This window comes from Acomys russatus, chromosome 9 (assembly GCF_903995435.1).
Source record: "Acomys russatus chromosome 9, mAcoRus1.1, whole genome shotgun sequence".
In the NCBI taxonomy this organism is placed as follows: Eukaryota; Metazoa; Chordata; class Mammalia; order Rodentia; family Muridae; genus Acomys; species Acomys russatus.
The window spans coordinates 25,657,589-25,680,922 of NC_067145.1; the positions used below are offsets into that span (position 1 = coordinate 25,657,589).

General features: G+C 41.2%; 1 protein-coding gene across 2 annotated transcripts in view; it reads right to left on the reverse strand.

Moving 5' to 3' along the window:
* Marchf6 (membrane associated ring-CH-type finger 6) overlaps positions 1 to 21,794 on the reverse strand; it is a 62,550-nt gene extending 40,756 nt beyond the window's left edge. Inside the window, exons 1-3 of one of the 2 annotated variants that reach the window (XM_051151027.1) lie at positions 21,596 to 21,794; positions 3,260 to 3,356; positions 2,437 to 2,510 (exon numbers count right to left, since the gene is read on the reverse strand). In XM_051151027.1, coding sequence (XP_051006984.1) covers positions 2,437 to 2,510; positions 3,260 to 3,356; positions 21,596 to 21,614 — 190 coding nt within the window. In that variant the 5' untranslated portion in view covers positions 21,615 to 21,794. The remainder of the gene's footprint in view (positions 1 to 2,436; positions 2,511 to 3,259; positions 3,357 to 21,595) is intronic. The other variant, XM_051151028.1, reaches the window with a different exon arrangement.
* Positions 21,795 to 23,334: the final 1,540 nt, after the last annotated feature.

A 23,334-nucleotide genomic window follows, 5' to 3' on the forward strand; every position in this document is an offset into this window, starting at 1 on the left:
GTGCTATCAGAACCTCCTGGATGGCCTGTGCCAGTCACTTCACGTACGACAACAGCTCAGCCTTAGCCAGCTCTCCCCCATCTCTAACATCTTACTCTAATTTTCAAATGATAAACTCAGACATCTTTGCAAAATGTAAATAGATGTGGTTCAAGAATACTTCCACATTAAAAAAATAATATCTTTGTCAGAACTGTTTCCATTGAAAACTGCTATTTATAGCGGGGAAAGCTGGTGTATGCCTTTGATCCCAACACTATGGGAGGCAGAGGCAGGTAGATCGCTGTGAGTTTGAGGCCAGCCTGGTCTACCATAGCGAGTCCAGGGCAGCCAAGGATACATAGAGAAACAAAAAAAAAACAAACAAACAAAAACCCAAAACTGGTATTTATTAAAAAGCTCTACTCCATATAATACCCATTGTCATTCAAGTAGCTCTTTCTCCAAAGAAGCCAAAACAAGGAAATGTTATATAAAATCAATGATCTAAAATTATAAAACTGTGCTAGGGAAGGAGAAAATATGTAAAATTAGACTAACAAAAAGACAATGCTGGGTGTATCTTAGATGCAGAATCCTTGCTTTGCATAGATAACACAGTAAGTTTAATCCTTAACAGCCAAAAAAAATAAATAAATAAAAAGAAAGAAAACATTTAAGAGTAGCACCACAAACTATTCACCTACAAACAAGGAATAAGCAACAACAAAGATCACCCAGCCATCAGGATACTTGGTGTGATGGGCAGTAGAGCTACATCGAAAAGGTCTACAGGAAACACTACATGAATGTCAGGAAAAAAAGTAAGCCTACAAAGTGAGTTTGTATTGGTCTTGAAGTAAAAGTCCACAGGATATTAGTTTGCTATACATTTTCACAAGTAGTAATGAGCTTATACACCAGAGAAAATTAAAGACTATAAAAGAATACAAGTGATATTTTTGCTGTCAATGAGTATTTAAAATACAATAACTATTTTTTAAAGCTTTATTTATTGATATGCATACAGTGTTTTTACCTGCATGTACACCTGCACACCAGGAGGGGATATTGGATCTCATTATAGATGCCTGTGAGCCACCATGTGGTTGCTGGGAATTTAACTCAGGTCCTTTGGAAGAACAGCCAGTGCTCTTAACCTCTGAGCCATCTCTCCAGCCCACAAGAACTTTAATTACCCATGCTTGTGAGATATCAAGTAAAACTAACAATAAGCTACAGTATGTGTACTGAGCAGCATAAGTCTAACAAAAGTAAAATACTAAAAAAACAGGTGCAATGTACTAGGATCCCAGCATGAAAAACTGTGCTTCAAAGTAATTTGCCTTCTGTCCTGTTCATTTGATATGAAAGTATTAATCAACAGGCACAAATATTATAATTAAAATTTTAGACATCTAAAGAGTATTTCCTGAAGTCTTACAAAACACGGGCTTAAAAGTTTGTTTCCTGGCGCTGGGAAGACAGCATGCAAGCATGAAGACTAGAGTTAGGATCTCCAACATGCACGCAGAGCTGGGCAGGCACAAAAGCCATAGCCTGCCTGTAATTCCAGTGCTCAAAAGGTGGGACAGCAGATTTCAGGGCAATCTGGCTAGCCAGCCTTGTTGAGGTGAGGACTTGTGAGTTCAAAAAATAATCACAAACACCCCCAGTAGGGCATGGTGGCACATGCCTTTAATCCCATAAAAGCAGGTGGATCTCAGTAAGTTCCAGGAAGCCAGGATGGTTACACAGAGAAACCATCTCAAAAAAGAAGTACACCCCATATCCATCTCTGGCACACACAAGGGCATACATGTGTACACACTCTCCCCCACACACACACATGCACCCATACAATCAAATACACACATTTTTAAAAGTTGGTTTCAAAAAGAGGGAAAAAGTGCTCTTAGACATACTCCTTACGACTACTATGTAATCTCACAGCTTTAACTCAGAAGAGAATTCAAATGGATAACAGCACTAGATGCTAATGAATCAAGGCATCACTGTAGGAAATTAGTGATACATAGTGAAAATATACAGATACAATTAAAACTAACAGGATTTCTTTTTAAAAAGACAACTATTAAAAACTTAAAATATAGTAAAAACTGAGAGCACAGATAAAATGAGGTAGGGCATGAGTTAAAAAGCAAGTGCAACTAAATGATGGCTTTCACAAGCACTCACTACACCTCTGTGTGTATTTAACCTTGTCTGTGACTAAGCAAAAACACAAAGAAAAAAGAAAACAGCCTACAAACATTTATGGGTTTTACATTAAAAGATGACCATTTAAAAAATATCCTTCTAAGTGGAACAGGGTTTTTTTCTATTACCAAAGACAATGAAGTTAAGGATTATTGCTTTCAAACTCTTTAAACACTTCATGTTGTTGCCAGAAAAAAACAGAAAGAAAACTTTAGTAAAAATGTCAAATGAACTTACTTGGTGTGAAAGCAAATCTGTGCTTGCATAATTCACAGTATTCTTTTCGACTGTGTTTCAACCACTGAACTAAGCTGTAATTACAAATGCATTCATGAGTACAGTGTTTAAAACAAAGCAACATTAGGGTTTCAGTGAAAGTTCATGTTTTTATTAAAATTTTTGTATTATAGAATTGTTGTAGTTTTCAACATTTTAAATACAAAATATTTAACTTTTTATATGTGTCTTCTAAGAGTATAAAACTTTAAAACAGCTAAATATAAACCAGTGTGCATTATATTAATAAAAATATTTAATTAACCTAAATTCTAATCTCTTCAGAGCTAGATGAACACTGAATAATACTAAATAATCCAGGGTCAGCATCAGTTTTGATGCTGGCCTCCCAATGCTCATAGCTAATAGTCAGTCTGAATTCCCACTCTGCCCCTGGCAAGCTATGTCATTCCACCTGCCTATGCTCTATTTTTCAGCCATATAATGCTGCAGACTTTTCTTGCATGAGTGAGTTAAGATGTATAAGCACAGAGGACAGTTCTTGGCACAGAGAACTTAATAATTGTAAGCTATAATTATGCCACTCAAAAATCCCTATGAGCAGAACAAGTTCTTCATGCTAGAAATAAATAATGGTTATCATTATACCTACAATATAGCAAAATAATATGCCTAGTATTAACCATGAATAATCCCTTTTCAAACCTTAAATTTTTATACAAAACTTAAAAATAATGAATTATGGACAAGTTTACTGAAATGATCATTATTACAGAGATGACAAAAATGAATTTAAGATTTTACAATTTTCCAAATGACTTACCATTCTTGATGAATAAATTTAATACTGCCAGTACATACACAAGGATGATAAAGAGGTTTCTCTGGTGTTCCTTCTGACCGACACACTCTACATATGTCTGAAAACAAAGGAGAAAGTTGAGATTACCTTCGGTTATGATTTATACAACATGACCAACAAAACAAGACTAGTTTGTGCTAAAGGTAAACTCTAACATATTAATAAGATGAAGACATAAAAACTGTGATGAAACGTGTATTTAAGGGTGTATCTGAATCTAAGCACATTCCTTCAAAATGCATTAAGATGAGCTATTCCTTACAAAGTTCTGCAAATGAAAGTGAAAATAACAAAAACAATGCAAGTTACCTACACTTGCATTGTCCTATAGAAAACAATCAAGTAGAATCAGTCACCTAACCACAAATATTAGTGTCCCAACAGTGTAACTTTAAAGAGTCTAAATCCAGTCCTAAAGGTATAAGCACCACAAAAACATGAGAGGGAAGGAAAAACAGGAACAAAATATAACGACATACATCAAAATGCCAGCATGAAACTCACTGCTTTAAATGCCAACCTAAAAATTATTTTAAAAATAAAAAATTTTTTTCAGAAAGCTAGAAAGATGGATGGCTCAGTAGTTAAGGGAACTGGCTGCTATTCCAGAGACTTGGGTTGATTCCTAGCACCCACTTGGTGGCTCACAACTGTCTGTAACTCCAGTTTCAAGGGACCAGACATCCTCTTCTGACGTCTGCAGGCACTGCATGTGCACAGTGCATGTGGACAAAATACCCATACACATAAAAAGGTAAGTATAATTTTAAAAATAATATTTTACAAAATCATGTCTTCCTTTGCCTCCCCTGCAATAACGGACACCAGAAATAGGTGTGTATGTACACATACTTAGGATTTGAGAAAGGTACCTCAGGGCTTTGCAGATTCCTACTAAAGAAGGAGAACTGGAAGCTTCTTTAAGCATAAGCTACAGCAGCCCAGGGCTGAAGAGTCAGCAACTATGGAAAGCACTCCCTGCCCTGGCACCCAAAGGCTCTAGGCACATACATCTCTTGCCCTCCCATCTGCTGTGGCCAGCAAGCAGCATGGAGGAAAACCTCAAAGATCTTTTGTGCTCTGTTCTTGCTCATTTCTCCTAAAAGCTCCTCTGCCTGCCACACACTGAATGTTGACTCTTGGTATTACTTAAGTCTCTCTTCTCAGCCATCCCTCACAGCCAAGTGCCAATTAATCCCAAGGGCAATGTTACCGTGCAAAAGGGACAAAGACAGACTTGCTTCTTACTGGCTCACTCAATGGAGAATAGCAGCAACTCTGATTTCTGCTTCACTAATGAACTTAGAGGGTCCATGGAAGTATCCTCTGGATCAGAAGCAACACAAGCTGAGCACTAGGGTGAACAGTCCTCGACACTTGGGATCATTACAGACTTTCTGGGGACACCAAATACTCAGGAAAATCTAACGGATCATTACACTACTCTCCTGGTTACCAAGCAACCAGACAAGTCTCTTCATCAAAATGGAAAAGTCACAGTCCCCTGGCCACAGAAGAGCTCTCACAGCTCAGTCTGTGGTTGGGTTCAGTGAGGTTGCACTCACTTCCCTATTTCCTGTTTGGAGTTAGTAATATGCAAGGCCCTGCCTTCCTTGGATAGTAGTTTAGCAAGACCCCTCTGTGAAATGAACCAAGATTTCCCCATCAACTGGACTTCAGGTTAGTCATTGCCACAGCAGGCACTGCAACCAACACATAAAGGTGGCAAGGCCATGGATGCTTGCAGCTGATCTAGGTTATTTACAAGTCTCAGAGCACTGGCATTGCGGATGCAGATGAGCTTTAAAATTACCAGTTATCCAGGCAGGAAATGAATGCTGCCCAATATCCTACACATCACCACCATACTGAGTACTGACACAGGCATTCATTAGTGTATCTCAACCAAGTAAAGAGAATGGTGTGAGCTAATACAATTGATCAGCACCAAATATGGGATCCTGTATCAAACACCCCTCCTTTGAGAATGCTCTGTAGGAACATGATTCAAAGAAAGACAGCAGTAACAGAGCCAGGCTCACATGAATGGGGTTGCTACATCACCCTCCCTCCAGGGAAGGACATGGTAACTGGTCAGCTACCAAGTATGGATTGGAAAAGAGCAAAAATGGCCAGCAAGAGACAAGGACAAGAGTTAAGTGATAAAACAGATGGACATAGGTGATTGGTCCAAGGCAACTCAGCTCCGTATGAGCTGAGAAAGTTGCGCTGAGACCAAGGCAGAGGCAAACTCCAGAGCACTGTGTGTAAGAGGAGCCTGAGAACAAGAGGACTGAGGTACAAATATCTCCTTAGAGAGCCCAATACACACCTGGAGGGTACACTGATTTTTCAGATGGCTTCCTTCCTTCTCAGAGACAAACCAACAAGCACTATGTCATGCACAGACAACTAACTTAAACTCAAGCCCCAGAGCTCTGTTTAACACTAATGTGCAGCAGAGAACATGGATCCTTGGAGTTGCGTAGAGTCCCTTCCTTATTCTGGGCCTGAAAGGTCAGAATTACCTTCTCGCAATCCTGAGGAGTCTCCTTCACTCACTGAGGACCCAGGTTACAGGGGGTTTGTCTTTCTGTCCATTTCTCCTTCTTTCTCTCTTTTTTCTTTTTTCCTTTTAAGACAGGATCTCACTATGTAGCAGGGTGACCTTAAACTCAGTTCACTCCTGTGACAGTCTCCACATGCTTGGATGATAGACACAGATCACCACAGTTTACAGTAGCCTTTGTGGGGTTTTGTTGTTAGGTTGTTTTTTTGTTTTTGTTTTTGTGTTTTGCTTTTGTTTTTTCGAGGCAGGGTTTCTCTGTTTCAGCCCTCCCTGTCCTGGTACTAGCTCTGTAGACCAGGCTGGCCTCAAACTCACAGAGTTCCACCTGCCTCTGCCTCCCTAGTGCTGGGATTAAAGACGCATGCCTGGCCTATCCTGGGTTCTGTAGCTGATTTGAAAAAAAAAAAATAATCCAGCTGTTGTTCTATTAAACTAGACATTAGAAACAACTGTAAATATAAACCAGACTGGTGGCACTCACCTTTAATCCCAGGATTTGAGAGGTAGAAGCCAAGTGGATCTCTGTATTCGAGGACAACCTGGTCTACATAGCGAGGTCCAGGAGAGTCAGGCCTACATAGAGGGACCCTGACTCAAAAAAAAAAAAAAAAAAAAAAAAAAAAAAAAAAAAAAAAAAAAAAAAACCAGAAACTGTAATATAAAAAATCCACTCTTCTACTCTTCTCACCAATTTGGGGGATTTGGAATATATACTTCTATGAAAAAGTATATATACAGGACCATAATAAATATGCTATTTAAGTGACATTTAAAGTGGTTCCATTTTATTTTCTAATGTAACAAATAAAGTTCTTACAGGTCTTTAAGAGTGTAAACATATGTTAAAACCCCCAAAATCAGCTGGGCATTGTGTTGTATGCCTTTAATCCCAGCACTTGGGAGGCAGAGGCAGGCAGAGCTCTGTGAGTTCAAGGCCAGCCTGGTCTACAAAGTGAGTCCAGGACAATCAGGACTACAAGAGAAATCCTGCCTCAAAAAACAAAAACAAAAAACCCTCAAAAGTCTCAGAGCCAGCTCAAGAGGTAAAAACAAAACACACATCTGACAACTGGAATGTGACCTCCTGAACACATGTAAAAAGCTACATGCAGTGGCCTACTTCTGCAATCTCAGCACCTGTGTAGTGAGATGGGTGGTGGGGACAGGACAGCTGCCTGCTCTTACAAAGGTCTTGAGTTCAAATTGCCAGCACCCACATGGTGGCTAATAACCATCCATAATGAGATGTGGTGCCCTCTTCTGACATGCAGGCAGAACACTGTATATGTAATAAATAAAAACTCTTTCTAAAAAAAGATTTATGTTTATGAATTTGTGCCTATATTATACATGTATGTGTACCATGTGTGTGCCTGATGCCCAGGAGATCAGAATAGCAGAGTCAGATCCCCTTAACTGGAGTCAAGGATGGTGGAGAGCACCCTGTGGGTGCTGATAACCAAATACATGTCCTCTGGGAAAGCAGCAAGTGCTCTTAACCACTGAGCCAACTCTCCAGCCACTCTGTTATAGTATTAAAAAAACAAAACAAAGAACACTCAAGGTTCAAGAGACCTTTCAAGAATGTATTGTGTGTGCAAGTGTGTGTGCATGTGCTATGGGTCTCCTACATATAGGGCAGAGAACTTGCAACAGTCAGGTCTCCCCTTCCATCATGTGGATCCCAGAAATTGGATCCAGGTTATCAGCTTTGGTGCCAAGTGCCTTTACCTGCTGTGTCATCTCACCTGCCTTTCATGGTACTTCTAAAAATAAATCCAAATAGATGTTTTATTATTCTCAAGGCCTATTTTAAGAAATTAACTCCCTTTTCGTGAAGAGCAGGGGAGTGCTGCTACTGTTTTGAAATAAAGCATCATGCAACCCAGGCAAACTTCAACTTCACTACATAATAGAGACTGTCCTTGAATTGATCTTCCTTCTTCTACCTCCTGAGTCCTTTATACCCTTTTTCATATAAATATTATCCACTATGTAAGCATGTGTGTTTGCGCAGAGGTACTCAAAGACCAGAAGAGGGCATTATATCCCTTGGAGAAGGAGTAATGTGATTATGAACTGCTCAAAGTGGGTTCTAGTCCTCTGAAAGAGCAACAAGGACTCTTAACCACTAGCCGTCTTTCCAGCCCCATTACCTAACTTTTAACTACTATTTGACACAAAATATTAAGATGGCATCTTTACCATCTATTCTGCCAATTTTATTATACTTTCCCATTTGTGCAGCATATTTTCCTATAGTGAAATACATTGCTGAATATAGTCTAGAAAATAACTAGATAGTACAGCAACTAATCACAAAGATTTATTACTAGCCAAACTGGACATTCCCAAATACTGTACCAAGTTCCCCATTTTCTGAAAATTATGTCTGACTTCTTTGTTCCTCTTTTTTCTTGCAATCTTCCTATGAGTATAAAAAACATATGCGTGTATATGATGCATGTGTGTGTAAGCATAGCAGCCAAAGGAATACCTCAGGTATTGGTTCATCTACCTTGAGAGAGGTAGATGTTGCAAACGCCAGAGTAGCTAGTGCACAGTCTTCTGGGTATTCTCCTGTCTCATACCCTGTCTTGCCACAGAAGCAATGGCATTAAGCATGCTATTGTGCTTGACTTTACTTGGGTTCTGGGCATCTGGACTCAGGACTTCACACTTACACGGCAAGCAGTTTGCCTACTGAGCCATCTCTCCAGTGCTATTTTGTAGAGAATCTCTTATGTACTGTATGGAACCATCACCTGTCCATAAAAAGCTGATGGCCTATTAGCTGAGGCAGGAAATAAGAGGTGGGAGTTCCAGGAGAGAAAGTGATGAACTCTGGGATAGAGAGAGGCAGGAAACTCACCCCAGACTCTGAGAAAGACAAGACACATGAAACTGAGGAAAGGTAACCAGACATGTAGCATACACATAGAATAGAGTCCATGTAGCACACAAAGAATAGAATGAACAGGTAATAAGTAATGAGCTAGTCGGGGAATGAGCCAAAGCTTATGCCTAGGTACTTATTCATAAATAATAAAGTCTCAGAGTCATTATTTTGGGAACTGAGCACAGGAGGGAAAACCCACAGTTACACTGCTTTTTCTTCCCTTTGAAAAGTATGTATGAGACCTGGTGGCACTCAGAGGAAGGACAGCAAGTAGCCAAGAAGAGACTTGATACCCTATGAGAATATATAGGGGGACGTAATCCCCCTCAGGAACAGTCATAGGGGAGGGGAATAATGGGAAAATGGGGGGGGAGGAATGGGAGGATACAAGGGATGGGATAAACATTGAGATGTAACAAGAATAAATTAATAAAAAAAAAAGAGAAAAATAAAAAAATAAAAAAATAAAAAAATAAAAAAATAAAAAAAAGAAAAGTATGTATGTAAGATGACCTGAAGATCTCCTAGTTCTCCTGTCAGTGATAAATGTGATGATTTCTGAATTTACTGTCATTACTAATAGATTATTTTATAGAAGTCAGACTTAGAGAAGTTATGAGAAGAAACTGCAGAAAATTCAGTACACCATTATCTCCTTAACGTCTTACTAGGATTTGTTATACCCTCCTTAATTTAATAACCCAATATTGATACATTACCACTGAAGTCCACTGCTGGTTCAGAATCTTTTATCTAATGTTCCTTTCATGCACACCCCATATACACTCAATTGTCATGTCTCCTTGGGTTTCTTTTAGATTCTGGAAGTGTCTCACTTTTTCTGATTTTGATGACCTTGACTTAAAAAGTATTGATGGAGGCTACTGTTCAATGCCCTATACTGGAAACTGTCTCATTCCTCATTGATTTGGAGGAGATCACAAAGGCACACTGCCATTCTTATCACATCCTATCCAGAGTATACAGCAGTAACATGATCCAAACAATGCTGGCCTTGTTTCTTCCGGAGGAAATAAACTTTTATTACCCGCCAGTAAAATGTTTACAATTAGTAGCTTCAATCATAATAGGCAAATATTAAAAATATATGACTAAAAACATTGCTTTGGATGTCTACAGTTAGCCTACATAAGCAAAAAGATGTTCATGCTATATAAATTGTAATGTACGGGATATAGTTCTTTTAAACCTATATGCGCACACAGAAAAAAATGTAGATTAACTAAAGACAGCAGGAACAGCAGGAATAAAAAAATAAACATATTCTACTACTAAAAAGCAACAGCCTAAGAAAGAAAATGTGAAGATTGGAGCTGTTGTAATTGGTTAGAAGAGAAGGTAGCTAGAGGGGGTAGAGGCCATCAAGGAAACAAGGCTGTCTAAATACAGCATGATGGATGCACATAGGAACTCACAGAGACTGTGGCGGCAGGCACAGGGCCTGCATACATCTGAACTAGATGGAGTCCTAGAGTTCAGAGACATGGACACACACCCCATCCCTAACGCAGAAGCTAGCTACAACTGATAACCACTTGCAAATAAAAAAATAAGTTTTCTCCAAGGGAGTCTTACTGGGGAAACAAAACAAAATCTTAAGGGTAGGTCTCATGGCCAGCAGTGCCAATACAAAATTAATTCAATGGCACCTTTGGAGGGTTTCTGTGTGTGAAATAATTGTGTTGCGGCTGCCCCCCCCCCCCCAGCCCTTACTGGTCCTTTGCATGTTTTCATGGGATTCCTGTGTGTGCAAACATGTGTCTCTCTGCATGTATACATGTTTCCTGTGCTTTTGGGGGGGGTGTCTTTTTCATCTGTTTGTTTTTCCCATTCTGGTTTTACATTATTTTATTATTATTCCTTAGATGCCTGTTTGTTTTTTTAAGGAAAGACAGTGTGGATCCGGATGTGAGAGGAGGTAGGAACTGGGAGGTGTTGGGAAAGGTGAAATTGTAGTCAGAATATATTATATTTAAAAATATTTTTTCAATAAAAGAAAAATGGCTATTTTGTTTCTCAAAGTAGCTAACATTTTTGCTATTTTACAATTATAACAATAAAATGTTTTAACTGCTCAAATTCTATTTTTAAACATTCAGTTTTGCTGGGTATTGTAACATAAAAATCCTAGCGCTGGGGGGGGGGGGGGCCAAGAGGAATGAGTTCAGTCATCCTTATCCCCACAGAAACCTCAAGGCCTTTTAAGCCCTATGACACCCTGTCTCTCATCCCCAAACTCTTTGTCTGTGAAATGCTATCCTTTTTTTTTTTTTTTTTTTTAATGTGGATTTGAGAATCAGACTTCAGACGCCCTTGAAAATCGCAACCCTCAGGCCCACAAGCAGCTCCACTGGTAAGGGCATTTGTGTTAGAAGCATGAGCTTGACCAGCTGAGTGCAAGCCACAAAGTTACATAAAGGTGAAGGGCAAGAAATGACTCTATAGACCTGTGCTCTGACTCCACATCCACTCACCCCACATACAATAATACACATTAAAACCCTGAATCTCTGTGTCCCCAAGTTTATTTTCTTACCTTTCCAGGTTGCTAACCATACACACATACTTTCCTGCTATTCTTGGGAGCCTGAAAACTACATTTTCTGACTTCTTAAAAGACTAACCCTGTGTTAAGATTCTGTCTATAAGGTGCTCTTCAGAAAACAGAATGAGGGAAAGGAAGAAGTACTGTATAGCTCTGATTCTAACAATCAGCAGAGACAATTTGCAGATATAGGGCTCAAACCTGTGACAGAGGTTGGAGGGATTCTGCCAGTCCCTTAGGGAAAAGGTTCAGCAGCAGAACCAATAGCTAGTTACCCCTTCACTACCTAAGCTCCACCACCCCCCCTTTCTTTTTTCAGTCCAAGTCTGTCAGTAAAGGGTGCTGGCAGGTATTGGAGAGGAAAGGGGTGCCTCCTTCCTCCGCTGCACGGTCAGTGGGTTTAATGATCATTTTCCCACAGGCCTACCAATGAAGACCAGACCCACTTCAGACCTTACAAGGGCACAGAGGGGAAGACTTGTTTGGTTAATCATCTTACAAGATCACTTTAGCCACCCTATTTAGAATGTCACAAATACAATGTAACTTTCTTTAAGTATAGTATACATTATATACACCATGAGTTAAATCACAAAGTATGCAAAAGTTATTTACAGTTCCACACCATGATCACTACTTTTAGAATATCATCATCATCCCAAGAAGAAACATGTAACTAGCAGCAGTTCTATCAGGCCACTCCACTTCAAGCAACCACTTATCTACTTCCGCTCTGCAGGGGTGTGTCTACTAGGGACAGTCCATACAAAGTGGATCACATAGAGTGTGGTCTTTTGCAACTGGCTTTCTTCACTTAGCATAATGTTCATGAAATCCATCCCAGGTGTCCCTTGTTTCTAAGTACTGGTGAATAATGGCCACTCACACACAGGACACATTTATCTATCAAATGATGGCATGCTTGTCTCCACTGCTTGCCTGTTGTGAATAAAGCTGCTAATATGATTCATTTTTGTATAAAGACCTCCTTTGAATTCTACCAGGTATATACCTAGAACAGAGCTGCCTGAATTATATAGTTACTCAGTACCTTTGTGAAAACCTAGCAAAGCCATCCAGTATCCTTCTTTGGGAGTTCAAGCTTCCAGAAGTTTCAAAATAGCCCAAGACCACACAAACCTCCTAGTTAGTTTTGGGTTTTTCAATCAAATCTAACATTCTTTTTTTTTTTAATATGTTATTAATTTTAATTTATGTGCATTGGTCTGAGGGTGTCAGATCTTGGAGTTACAGACAGTTGTGGCTGCCATGTGGGTGCTGGGAATTGAACCCAGGTACTTTGGAAGAGCAGGCAGTGCTCTTAACCACTGAGTCATCTCTCCAGCCCTAACATTCTTTTTAAATTAACCCTAGCTTACTGAAAGGGCATGGTTCCAAGTTCATTTTCCTGTCAATATTCAGTCATTCCAGCATCATTTTAGAAAAACATAACAAAACTATACTTCCTCTATGGAATTGCTTTTGCATTTTTGACAAAAACCAACTACCCATGTGCATTTTACGATATATGGAAACATCCCATACACCAGACCAACAGATTCTTTAAACAAACAAACAAACAAACAAGCTTCAGATTTACTGACTTCATGTTTATGGGTGTTTTCCTGCATGCATGTTTGTTTAACACATGCATGCCTGCTGTCCTCAGGGGATAGAAGAGGGAGTCAGATTCCCAGGAATTGGAGTTATGGATGTCTATGAATCACCAAGTGGGTGCTGGGAAATGAAGTGGGTCCTCTGCAAGAGTGGCAAGTGCTCTTAATCTCTGAGTCACTCCCCAGCCTTAAAGCTTTTAATTTAAAAAAAACAAAAAAACTTTTCATTTAAAAACTGACATTTCAGATACATTATCATTTGTTAAGTTTTGACATAATAACAAACACACAAAACTATCTGAAAATACTCTTCCCTTTTCATTCCCCAGTTTTCATTTAACCAAAACATGTAAATCAAGTAAATGCAAAAACCAAGTGAATATTTAAATCTTCTAAAAATCCACACATAAGACATATTTAAAGATTTAAAATAATACCAGATTTTACGGTCAAGATTTTCACCTTGGGGAAATATACCTATAATAAAATTATTTTTGTTAGCATGTACTGAGCTTATTATTTTTAAGTTTTATCTATTTTATGTATATGTATATACACCATCTACATGACTGGTGCCTCAAGAATGAGAAAAGGGCATTGGATTCCCTGCACCTGGAGTTACAGGCAGTTGTGAGCCACCGTGTGAGTGCTAGGAATTGAACCTAGGTCCCCTGCCAGAACAGTAAGAGCTCTTAACTGCTGAGGCTTCTCTCCAGCTCCAACATCATTACTTTTAAATACTTTTAAAACCCACCCCGCCCCCAAGACAAGGTTTCTCTGTGTGGCCTTAGACTCGATTTGTAGATCAGGCTGGCCTCGAACACTCAAGAGATCCACCTGCAGCTGCCTCCCCAAATGCTGGGATTACAGGTATGCGACACAGCATACAGCTAAATACTCTTAACTTTTAAAAGTTGTTTATCAAAGCTGTTGAGACAGCTCAGCAGGTAAGGGCACTTGCTGCCAAACCTGACTCCTGAGTTTGATGCCAGAAACCCAAATGGTAGAAGTAAGAAACCAACTCCCCTAAATGGTCCTCTGATCTCCACACTCAAGCCTGTGTGTGCACACACAGAATAAATACAATCAAAGTTTTAAAAGACTGATCTTTTCTAACAGGTTAAGTATCTATATATACAACTCACTATACCCTAAGTGTTGTGGTGCCTCAATTTTAAGAGTGCAAAGAAAGCCAAATGTGGTTCAAGCACTTCATACACTGGCACAGAACCGCAAGTATGAAGACAACCCACAACACAGAAGTTGTTCAAGGACAAATAAAGACCCAGTTTCAAGTCAGACTAAAATACATAAATAAATAATCCATGTAGAGTATAAAGGGGTCCTGAAAGTTAACTTAGAACCACTCCTGTGCATCAACCATCATCTGTATTACTTTTCTTGTCAAAGTGACAGAAACAATACTTGACAGAAGCAAGGTAGGGGAGACTAATTTTGACTCACTAAGGTGGCAGGGAAGAGTAGCCAGTAGGGCTCTTCTGTGTAACCTGCAGTGAGACTTCTTACATCCCAGAGGAAGCAGAGAGCTCACACCCAGAGGACAAGCTCTGCTGACAATCCTCCAGACCCACTGCCCCCTCACCCACTTTCCTCCAGTGAGGTCCCACCTCCAAAAGGTGTCACAATCTCCCAAACAACACCCTCATCATGTACATTAGCCTATAAGGGCCATTATGGCAACCTTCAAAACGTGACATTCAATATAATGCCTCTAGGCACTACACAATGAGAAAAGAAAAAAGGAAGTTTATTTCTTAGTTAGCAAAGGTCCTAAGTACACAGTAGGTATTCAATATTCAGTAAATAGAGACAAATTTTCTAAAGGCAAGGTGTCTCCAAACCTTCCATCTCACACATGTTCTTGCATAACTGCACATCCATCAAAAGATGAGTTTCAATGGGTGCAAATTGTACTTTATCAACCTATTTTCATCTTTACAGAATACACCATCAAGTAGAAGTAAAGGGAGGTCAGAAAAATAAGAAAGGCTGCAATGCTGCAAGGGAATGCTTCTTTGTCTTCTGAGCCTTCAAGAACTGAGCATGCCTACCCCGCCCCTCCCACCAGAAAAACTCAGATGTGAGCACATTTGAAGAGGTAATTAAGTTGTTGTTAGTGTGGGACCTGAGCAGTGTGACTGTTCTTGTAAGAGGAAGCTGAGGGGCTGGAGACATGGCTCAGGGGTTAAGAGCACCGTCTGCTCTTCTAGAGGTCCTGAGTTCAACTCCCAGCAACCACATGGCTCATAACCATCTATAATGAGATCTGGTGCCCTCTTCTGGCGGGCAGGCACACATGCAGACAGAACATTGTATACATAAAAAAATAGAAAAGTCTGGGACACAGATCCATGCAGATGGAAGAGCATGTTCACACAGAGGGAGTAAGACAACCATCCTCAAGTCCAGGGAAGCACATCCCTCAGAGGACAACACCTGTCAACACCTGGATCCAAAGATTCTTTCCTACATGGCTATGCTCAGTTAACACCAACCTATGGGACGCTTCCCACTGTTGGCTGGTAACACTACTCTAGAATCATTTCCTCTTAACTCCTCCTTACTAGGCTATTAATTATATTGATCTGCTTTATGTACAATCCATTTTCACTACCTTAATTTAAACTTCTATAGCCCACTAAAATACTACTTCTTACTCCCTTTTAAGATCTCATTCTTCATTACACTAAAATTGAGTATCTTCATGTCCTTACAGAAACAAAAACAAAAAAATCAGTCTAGTTTGAAAGAAATGGTATGGAGATAACTAAAAAACCATGTCTGGGTAGCACAGCATTCATAGCAGTATTTCAACCCCAGGTACTCCAGTTTACCCATCTAACAGGAATGTTTTGGGGTGTCTGGCCAGCTCAAGACAGACAATGTCAGTCACGGTTTTTCCTTCCATCATTCTGCTTCTTGGATCGAAGTGAGCTAGTCATACTCTAGCTCCCAGAAATTTGGGGTTAACAGCTGGTAGCAAAAAAAAAGTCTACGTAGGGAAAGTAGCCAGTAACAGTGGGAAGAAAATTTGTATGTCACCTCTGTTTTAGTTAGAGGGAACTGTTCTAGAGCTCCTATCTCCTAGTAAGGCTATAGAAGGCCCCACACTGATGCCCCTCTGAACTTCTCATAGATAGCCACCCCCAAATGTCCTCATGATGTACCTGTTCTCCCCTAGCCCATTCAGTCTCCAGTGGCATGTCTTCCTAGCAGTTTCTTCACATTCCAAGCATGCTTGTACCTTACAGACTATTCCTGCTCTATCCACCAAACATTTGCAGGGATAACTCCTTCTATGTCCTCTGTTAGGTCTTCTGTTGTCAAAACTGTAGGCTCTGTCCTCACACTTGCTGTTTTGCACAGCACATAACCTTCTATGTATGCCTTATGTAGGCCTCGTATTTTATTTTGTTTGTTCCCATTTTTTAAATTATTTATTTATTTATTTATTTATTTATTTATTTATGTATTTATTTTGGTTTTTTAAGACAGAGTTTCTCTGCGTAGCCTTGGCTGTCCTGGTCTCACTTTGTAGACCAGGCTGGCCTCCAACTCACAGCAATCTGCCTGCCTCTGCCTCTGCCTCTGCCTCCAAAGTGCTGGGATTTAAAGGTGTGCACTGCCACTCCCGGCTCGAGGTTCCCCATTCTTCATGTACCAAATAAGCTACATTTTAAGCTCTATGAAAAAATAATTCTCTACTTTGTTTCCTTAATTTGAGCCTACAAACTGTCTGAATTGAAAGGCAGGTTCATTAAATATGTCAGGTAAATGCAAGCTCACTTAGTTCATGAAGGCAGGCATTTTTGGGTCACAAGCTTGTGGTTAGGATGATGCAGGCATGTCTGGAAACATGTAAGACCTGTTTCTAAAATGTTCTAAAAAAGGAAGCTAGCTGTCTGACTCTATGACATCTGCCCATCCTTCTAACGCATTTCTCCTAAGAAAACTTAAATTGCTCCAAGCTTAGGCCATAATGTTAAACAATGTGATCAACTGCAATACATTTCAACTTCATACTTTTTAAAATGAGTATTTTCCAGGGCCAGGCAAGGTGGTGACCCTATTGATCCCAGCCAGCACTTGGGACACAGGTTGATCTCTACGAGTTTAAGGCCAGCCCTGGCCTACATAGTGAGTTCTAGATAAACGGATGGATGATATTTGATAGATGAGTAAATAAATAAATAAATAAATAAATAAATAGAAACAAAAAAATCTTCCATCCTAAAACACAAGATAGAACTCCAGTACCCCACAAAATTCCTGATTAAAAATTTGTGTTATGTTCACTAGTCAGAGAATGTTTTACGTATCCATCACTGGGTTGAAATGTAAGCATCTAATGAAGCAAAATACTTAATATTTCTATGAGAACTTCAGACATGAGCTCTTGTTTGCAATGTCTACTCCAACACTGCAACACTTTTCCTTTAAGAAAAAAAGAGTATCTTGAAGCACAGTATATAATTTTTTTTCCCTGAAATTGAAAAGTCTCAGTGCACTGCAGGATTAGACTCCTGACCCATAAAATGAAGAGACTGGATGCCTAAGGTCTCCTCTGGCTCAGAACTTTACAGATCTGGTGCCAGCAGTTTACGTAACACACCTGTACCCGTACAAAATATACACAAATGAGTCATCTACCAAATACAAGAATAAATCACAAACTTGCTGACTTGACAAAAATATAATTCAATACACTTAGCACTTTAGCAATCTTTAAAATTTGCTAATTATTTATTATAAACAGGCAGAAATTATAAAATGAATGCTTTACTGCAAATACATTCTGAATATTATTAATGTTTTGTATTGTAGATAGTCTACCAGAAGACTGTAACACCCTATTTTTAAGAGTCACATTCTAAGCTGGGCATTTGTGAAGCAGAGAAAGGTGGATCTCTGTGAGTCTGAGGCCAGCCTGGTCTACAAAAAGAGTTCCAGGACAGCCAAGGTTACAAAGGGAAACCCTGTCTCCAAAGATGAGCAAACAAAAAAGTCACATTGTTTCTGTGGTGCGGAAACAATGGTAGCTATCATTTTTCAGAGGATATTTAATTAAAAATTTTTTAAAAAGTGTTTTCCTAGGTAGAAGATAGATTAACAGATATTTAAGAAAGATGTGTTTTGTTTTTTCTTTATGTATGTGTGTTGACATACAGGGGGTAGAGGTAGGCTCTCAGAGGCCAGGAGAATGTGTTGGATTCCTTAGAGGGGGCATTAATAGCAGTTGTGAGCCACCTGACACAGGTGCTAGGAAGTAAACTGAGGTCACCTGCAAGAATATGAAAGAATAAAAATGAATGCACTTAAAATTTTTTTTCTTAATGTATATAGGTATTTTGCCTGCATGTATGTCTGCAACACATGCATACCTGGTGACCTTGGAGGCCAGAACAGAGTAATGGATTCCCTGGAGTTACGAACAGTTGTGATCTGACATGTGGGGCACTGGGAATATATCTCAGGTCCTCTGGAAGAACAGCTAGTGACCTTAAGTAGCGAGCCATCTTTCTGGCCTATGGTATGCATACATATTAAGATATTTAATGGAGTTGGCTCAACAGGTAAAGGTGATTGTTACTAACTCTAACAACCTGAGTTTTGTACCCAGGACACAGATGGTTGAAGCAGAGACTGGATTAGAGAACCAACTCCCACAGCTTGTCTCCTAAACTCTCTGTAACTGCGTCATGCAATGGGCACCCTACACACACACACACACACACACACACACACACACACACACACACACACACACACACCCCTAAATAAATGTGGTAAAAGAATTTAATCTGCTTTAAGTCATACTTTCCAAACACAAAAACCAACAAACACCTGTTTCTTTTGTAATCAAGAGAAACGAACTGCATTTCTTTAATTTAGGAAATAATCTACAGGAGCTGGACAGATGGCTCAGGAGGCTATTCTGGCAGAGGACTTGAGTTCAGTTCCCAGCACGCACAAGGAAGCTTACAGCCATTCATAACTCCAGTTCCAGAGAATCCAATGCCCTCTCTCTGGCTTCCATGGCACATGGTGCACATACATATGTGGATTCAGTCAAAACACTCATATACTTAAAAAATAAATCTTAAAAAAAAATCCTGCAGTAAGCAAGTAGAACAATTGTTTACAAGCTTTTTGCCACCTTCATTTATATTTGTCATGAAATGATCACTTCCAGTGTTATTTCAAGTCAAATTTAAGTTGTGAAATTTTGAAAAAGACTTCCAATTAAAAACTTTATAAAAGTGGACATGAAAACTATTAATATTTGCTTTCATATGCCTGGATGGATGGCTCATCCCGTAACGATGCCTGGTGAGCTGAGTTCAACTCTTGGAACACATTTGGTGGAAGGACTTTCACTGGTTGTCCTCTGACCTCCACAAACATACAAATAAATAAATATCAAAATTCATTTCTACACACAACAGTTGAAAATTAAGGTCTTGTCAATTTATATTGACAAGCAAATTGTATTGAAATGGCAAAAACAAGTACTCTCACTCAGGAACACACTTATAAAGAACTATATTCAGGTTTGACCTGAGTGTAAACCTTTCTTTCTCCTGCCATTTACTATCTGAGAGAACTTGGGCAAGTTGCTCGTTGAAACTAACCTTTAGCTCCTTCACCTGTACAAGGGCAGGTTGCTGCCTTCCTAAACATGTTGACAGGATTGAGATATAACACAGTGGGTAATAAAGGGAAAGCAAACAGTGACTCCTAAGTATTAGTAACTTTGAGTACAATATCCAAATCGATTTTAAAAGTCACATATTTCTCCCAATATAAAAAAGGACCCTTCATGACAGCACAGATACTCTCAGTTTCTCAATTCCTGAGCTACTATAACTATGGTCACACTCTAAGTCTATATGCAAGTACTAAGTGCCCAGGTGGAAACAATAACATGCCTGTACAAAGCAAGGAATACACGTGCCTTCCTAGATGTACTCCTTAAAACTTGAAGGAAAGGAGAGATGGCTCAGCAGGTAAGAACACTTGTTCTTACAGAGGACCAGGGTTTGCGTCCCGGCACCCACACGGTAGCTTACAACTGACACGGGAGCAAAATGCAAGCAAACTTGAATTAAAGCCAGTCGTGATAGTGCAAAAGGCTAAAACAAACCAATAGGGAGAACCTTTCTCAAAAGACAAAACAGAAAAGACAAAGCCTGAATCTAAAACTATGTTAAACCTACAGCTATCTACACTTACAAATAAGATCAGCCTGTGCGGTTGTTAATCGTCAACAGTTTCATCTCACTCTTACCCAAAGTGCTCTGCAATGACAACTAGATTCATCCACTGCATACAAGAACCACATTGTAGCCTAACGAACTGGCATGAAAATAGAGTCAACTTTCTGCTACTGCCTGTGTGAACTTTAAACAAGCTATTAAAATAAGCCTAAATGTCCACAGCCATGAAACAATACGGATCCACCCCCAGGGCTGTCAGAACCATACCGTTTTTTTTTTTTTTTTTTTACTAAGGAACAACTTCTTTAAAATCAAGTTTTATCAACTCATCACACTGACATCAAACTAATGACTTCGATATAATGCTTGGTGATTCAATTGCATCTAAACTCGCCAAAATAAACCACTAGGCTGAAAAGGCGCTCATTCGACCAAAAATATATCCAAAGAGTATCCACACTGGTAAGTACACGATCAACAATTTCCTCTACAGACTCACTAATAATATCAGTGACTCTAAAAACATTAACCTGCTTTTTAAAAACCCTGCCACAATGAGGGAAACATCTGCTTTCTATACTCATGCGGCTGTTTTTGTTGCGTGTTCTCTGCTTATTCAAAACAACGACATCCCAAATACACGCTCACAAACAAAACAAGCAAAGCCTTGCTTGCTGGTGTCGAGGATTTCAAAGAGACCTACATACTAGCTTCAGTTCTCTTGTAGTGTCCAGGGGCCCTCCGCTCGGTCAGTGCACTGAGGCCAGGCGAGCGAGCAGAGGGCAAGGTTTTACAACGGGGGTCAGTTCAGTCCACTCCGCAGGCATCGCCTGACGTTGTGTTTTCCGCGAAGTTTCAAAGTCAACAAAGAAGTTTTGTGGCAAAGAAGTAGAGCCTACAGCACAACCAACAAACAGTCCCGAACACAGGAGAAGAAGAAAAAAGAGTGGGGGAGGGGAGTGGAAAACGCCCCCGGACTTCGCACCGCGGCCCCCTTCTCCGCGGACCGCGGGGACGGCGGAGGTCCGGATCCTCCGCACCGTCAAGTCCCCGCACCCCGACATCTCAGGCACCCTATGGTCTCCGGCACCCTACCACCAGGCACCCCTCGTGTCTCAGACACCTCACATCCCGACACCCCATGTCTCTCCGACACCCCACGTCACGGACACCGAAGTCCCGGCACTCCGGTGACCCCAGTCGAAGCTGGGTCGTCGCCCGCGGGAACCGGCGGGGGGCGCGCAGAGGGTCACCTTCCGATCCGAGCCCGCTGGAGGGCCCGCTCGACCCGCGCGCCCGCCGGCCGGACAAGCAAACTGTCCCCCGGGAGCCGCCGGGAGCCGCCGCGAGCGCCTCGGCCCGACTGGAGCGCGGGCGCCGCTGCAAGGGCGCGGGTGCCGCCGCCTCACCTTCCTCCGCGGTGTCCATCTTGTCTGGGGGGCGGCGGTGACGCAGCCGCGAGGCGCCCGCGACCCGGTAGAGCCTTCGGGCCCGAAGGGAAAGGCGGGAGGGAGGAAGGGGAGAGGAAGAGGACGCGGGCCGGGCAGGTGCGTGTGCTCAGGTGCGAGACGAAGCCAGATGCGGACTGGGGGGGGAGAGGGACAGCGGCTGACAGAAAGCGAGCGCCGGGGAGGGGGAGGGGCGCGCGGCCGAGAGACAGGCCTGGGCGGGGCTCGCGGCGGAAAAGGCGGGGCGCTGAAGCTCCTGGCGTCACTTCCGGCGCGCGCTCTCGCTCGCGGCAGGCGACGAGGGCGGAGAGCCTGCCTGGTGGCGAAGGCTACGCGGGATGGGGGCGTGAACTCGCGGAGGTGCGGCGTAATCCCGGACAAAGGAGCGCGGAGCGGCGGGAACGAGCGCTGATAGCTGGGCGCGCGCGCGGGACAAAGGCCCCAGCGTGGGCTACTCGACCGTGACTCCCAGAGCCACGCAGAATCGGCTTCGGAACAAGCATTGTGGTTCCGCACCGGAGTGCCTCTGAGCCACGTTTTAAAGAAGTACAAAAGCATCCTACAGTGTATACAAACAACCACGCAGGTTATCAAAATTTCTCCTGGGGAGGCTTATGCAATGAATTGGAAAGACCACTTTTTCACAGCTGAAATCTGAAATTGAATCTACCTCTAAGGGAAATTGGTGCAGATGTCGACACAATTAGGGACGCTTACCTGACCAGAACTAAATTGCTGATGAAAGAATGATGAAAGACTGAGCTCCGCTCGCATCAGTAGGACACCTCACATAATCATCAGAGTTTTCTCTAAATGAATAAGATAGTACAGATAAGCAAAGAAGTCTTTGCAACCTCGATGCTTAAACATGCACGTGAAGGAAAAAAGATTCAAGAAGCAGAACTCTCCCTGTCTTTGTGAGGGAGCATTGGAAAGACCCTTCTTTTCTTTTTTTTAATTTTTTTATTAATTTATTCTTGTTACATCTCAATGTTTATCCCATCCCTTGTATCCTCCCATTCTTCCCCCCCCCCCCCCCCATTTTCCCATTATTCCCCTCCCCTATGACTGTTCTGAGGGGAATTACCTCCCCCTATATATGCTCATAGGGTATCAAGTCTCTTCTTGGCAACCTGCTGAAAGACCCTTCTTTTGATCCTCATCTAGGTATGAAAAGGAGCCCTTCAAAATGACAGCAACCCTTGAAATAAAGTTATTGATTTGCCTGTCTTTTGTATTACTTGAGGCAGACTCTTAGTGCTGCAGTAGTGGACACCTACTGTTTGCAAAAGCTGACCTTGTGAATTGAGCTGCCATTGTGTAGACTATCTCAAAAAACGAAATCATATTCGAAGGCAGCTCTTTCCCCAGTCCTACGCTTCCCGCACAATTCCAGTAAGAACTCATCTTAGTGTTAGGCCAGTAGCAGCATCCTTTGAGCTCGGCGAGACCAGGAACACAAAACTAGAATTGAAGCCTGCTAGATAGTGGGAGGAAGGATCCCGGGAGAGGTTTCGCTGAAGGAAGTGTTAATAGTATCCAGGGCAGGTATGTAAACCTGTTGGCCGTGGGTGATGTAAGGTGGTGGGGTGGAGGGCTTTCTCCTCTCGGTTTTCTTATTTTTCTCTGGAAATGCAAGGGAAAGTTGACTTTTCACCAGGTCTCCCTTCCACATAGCGATAAGCTGTGCAGCTAATTCC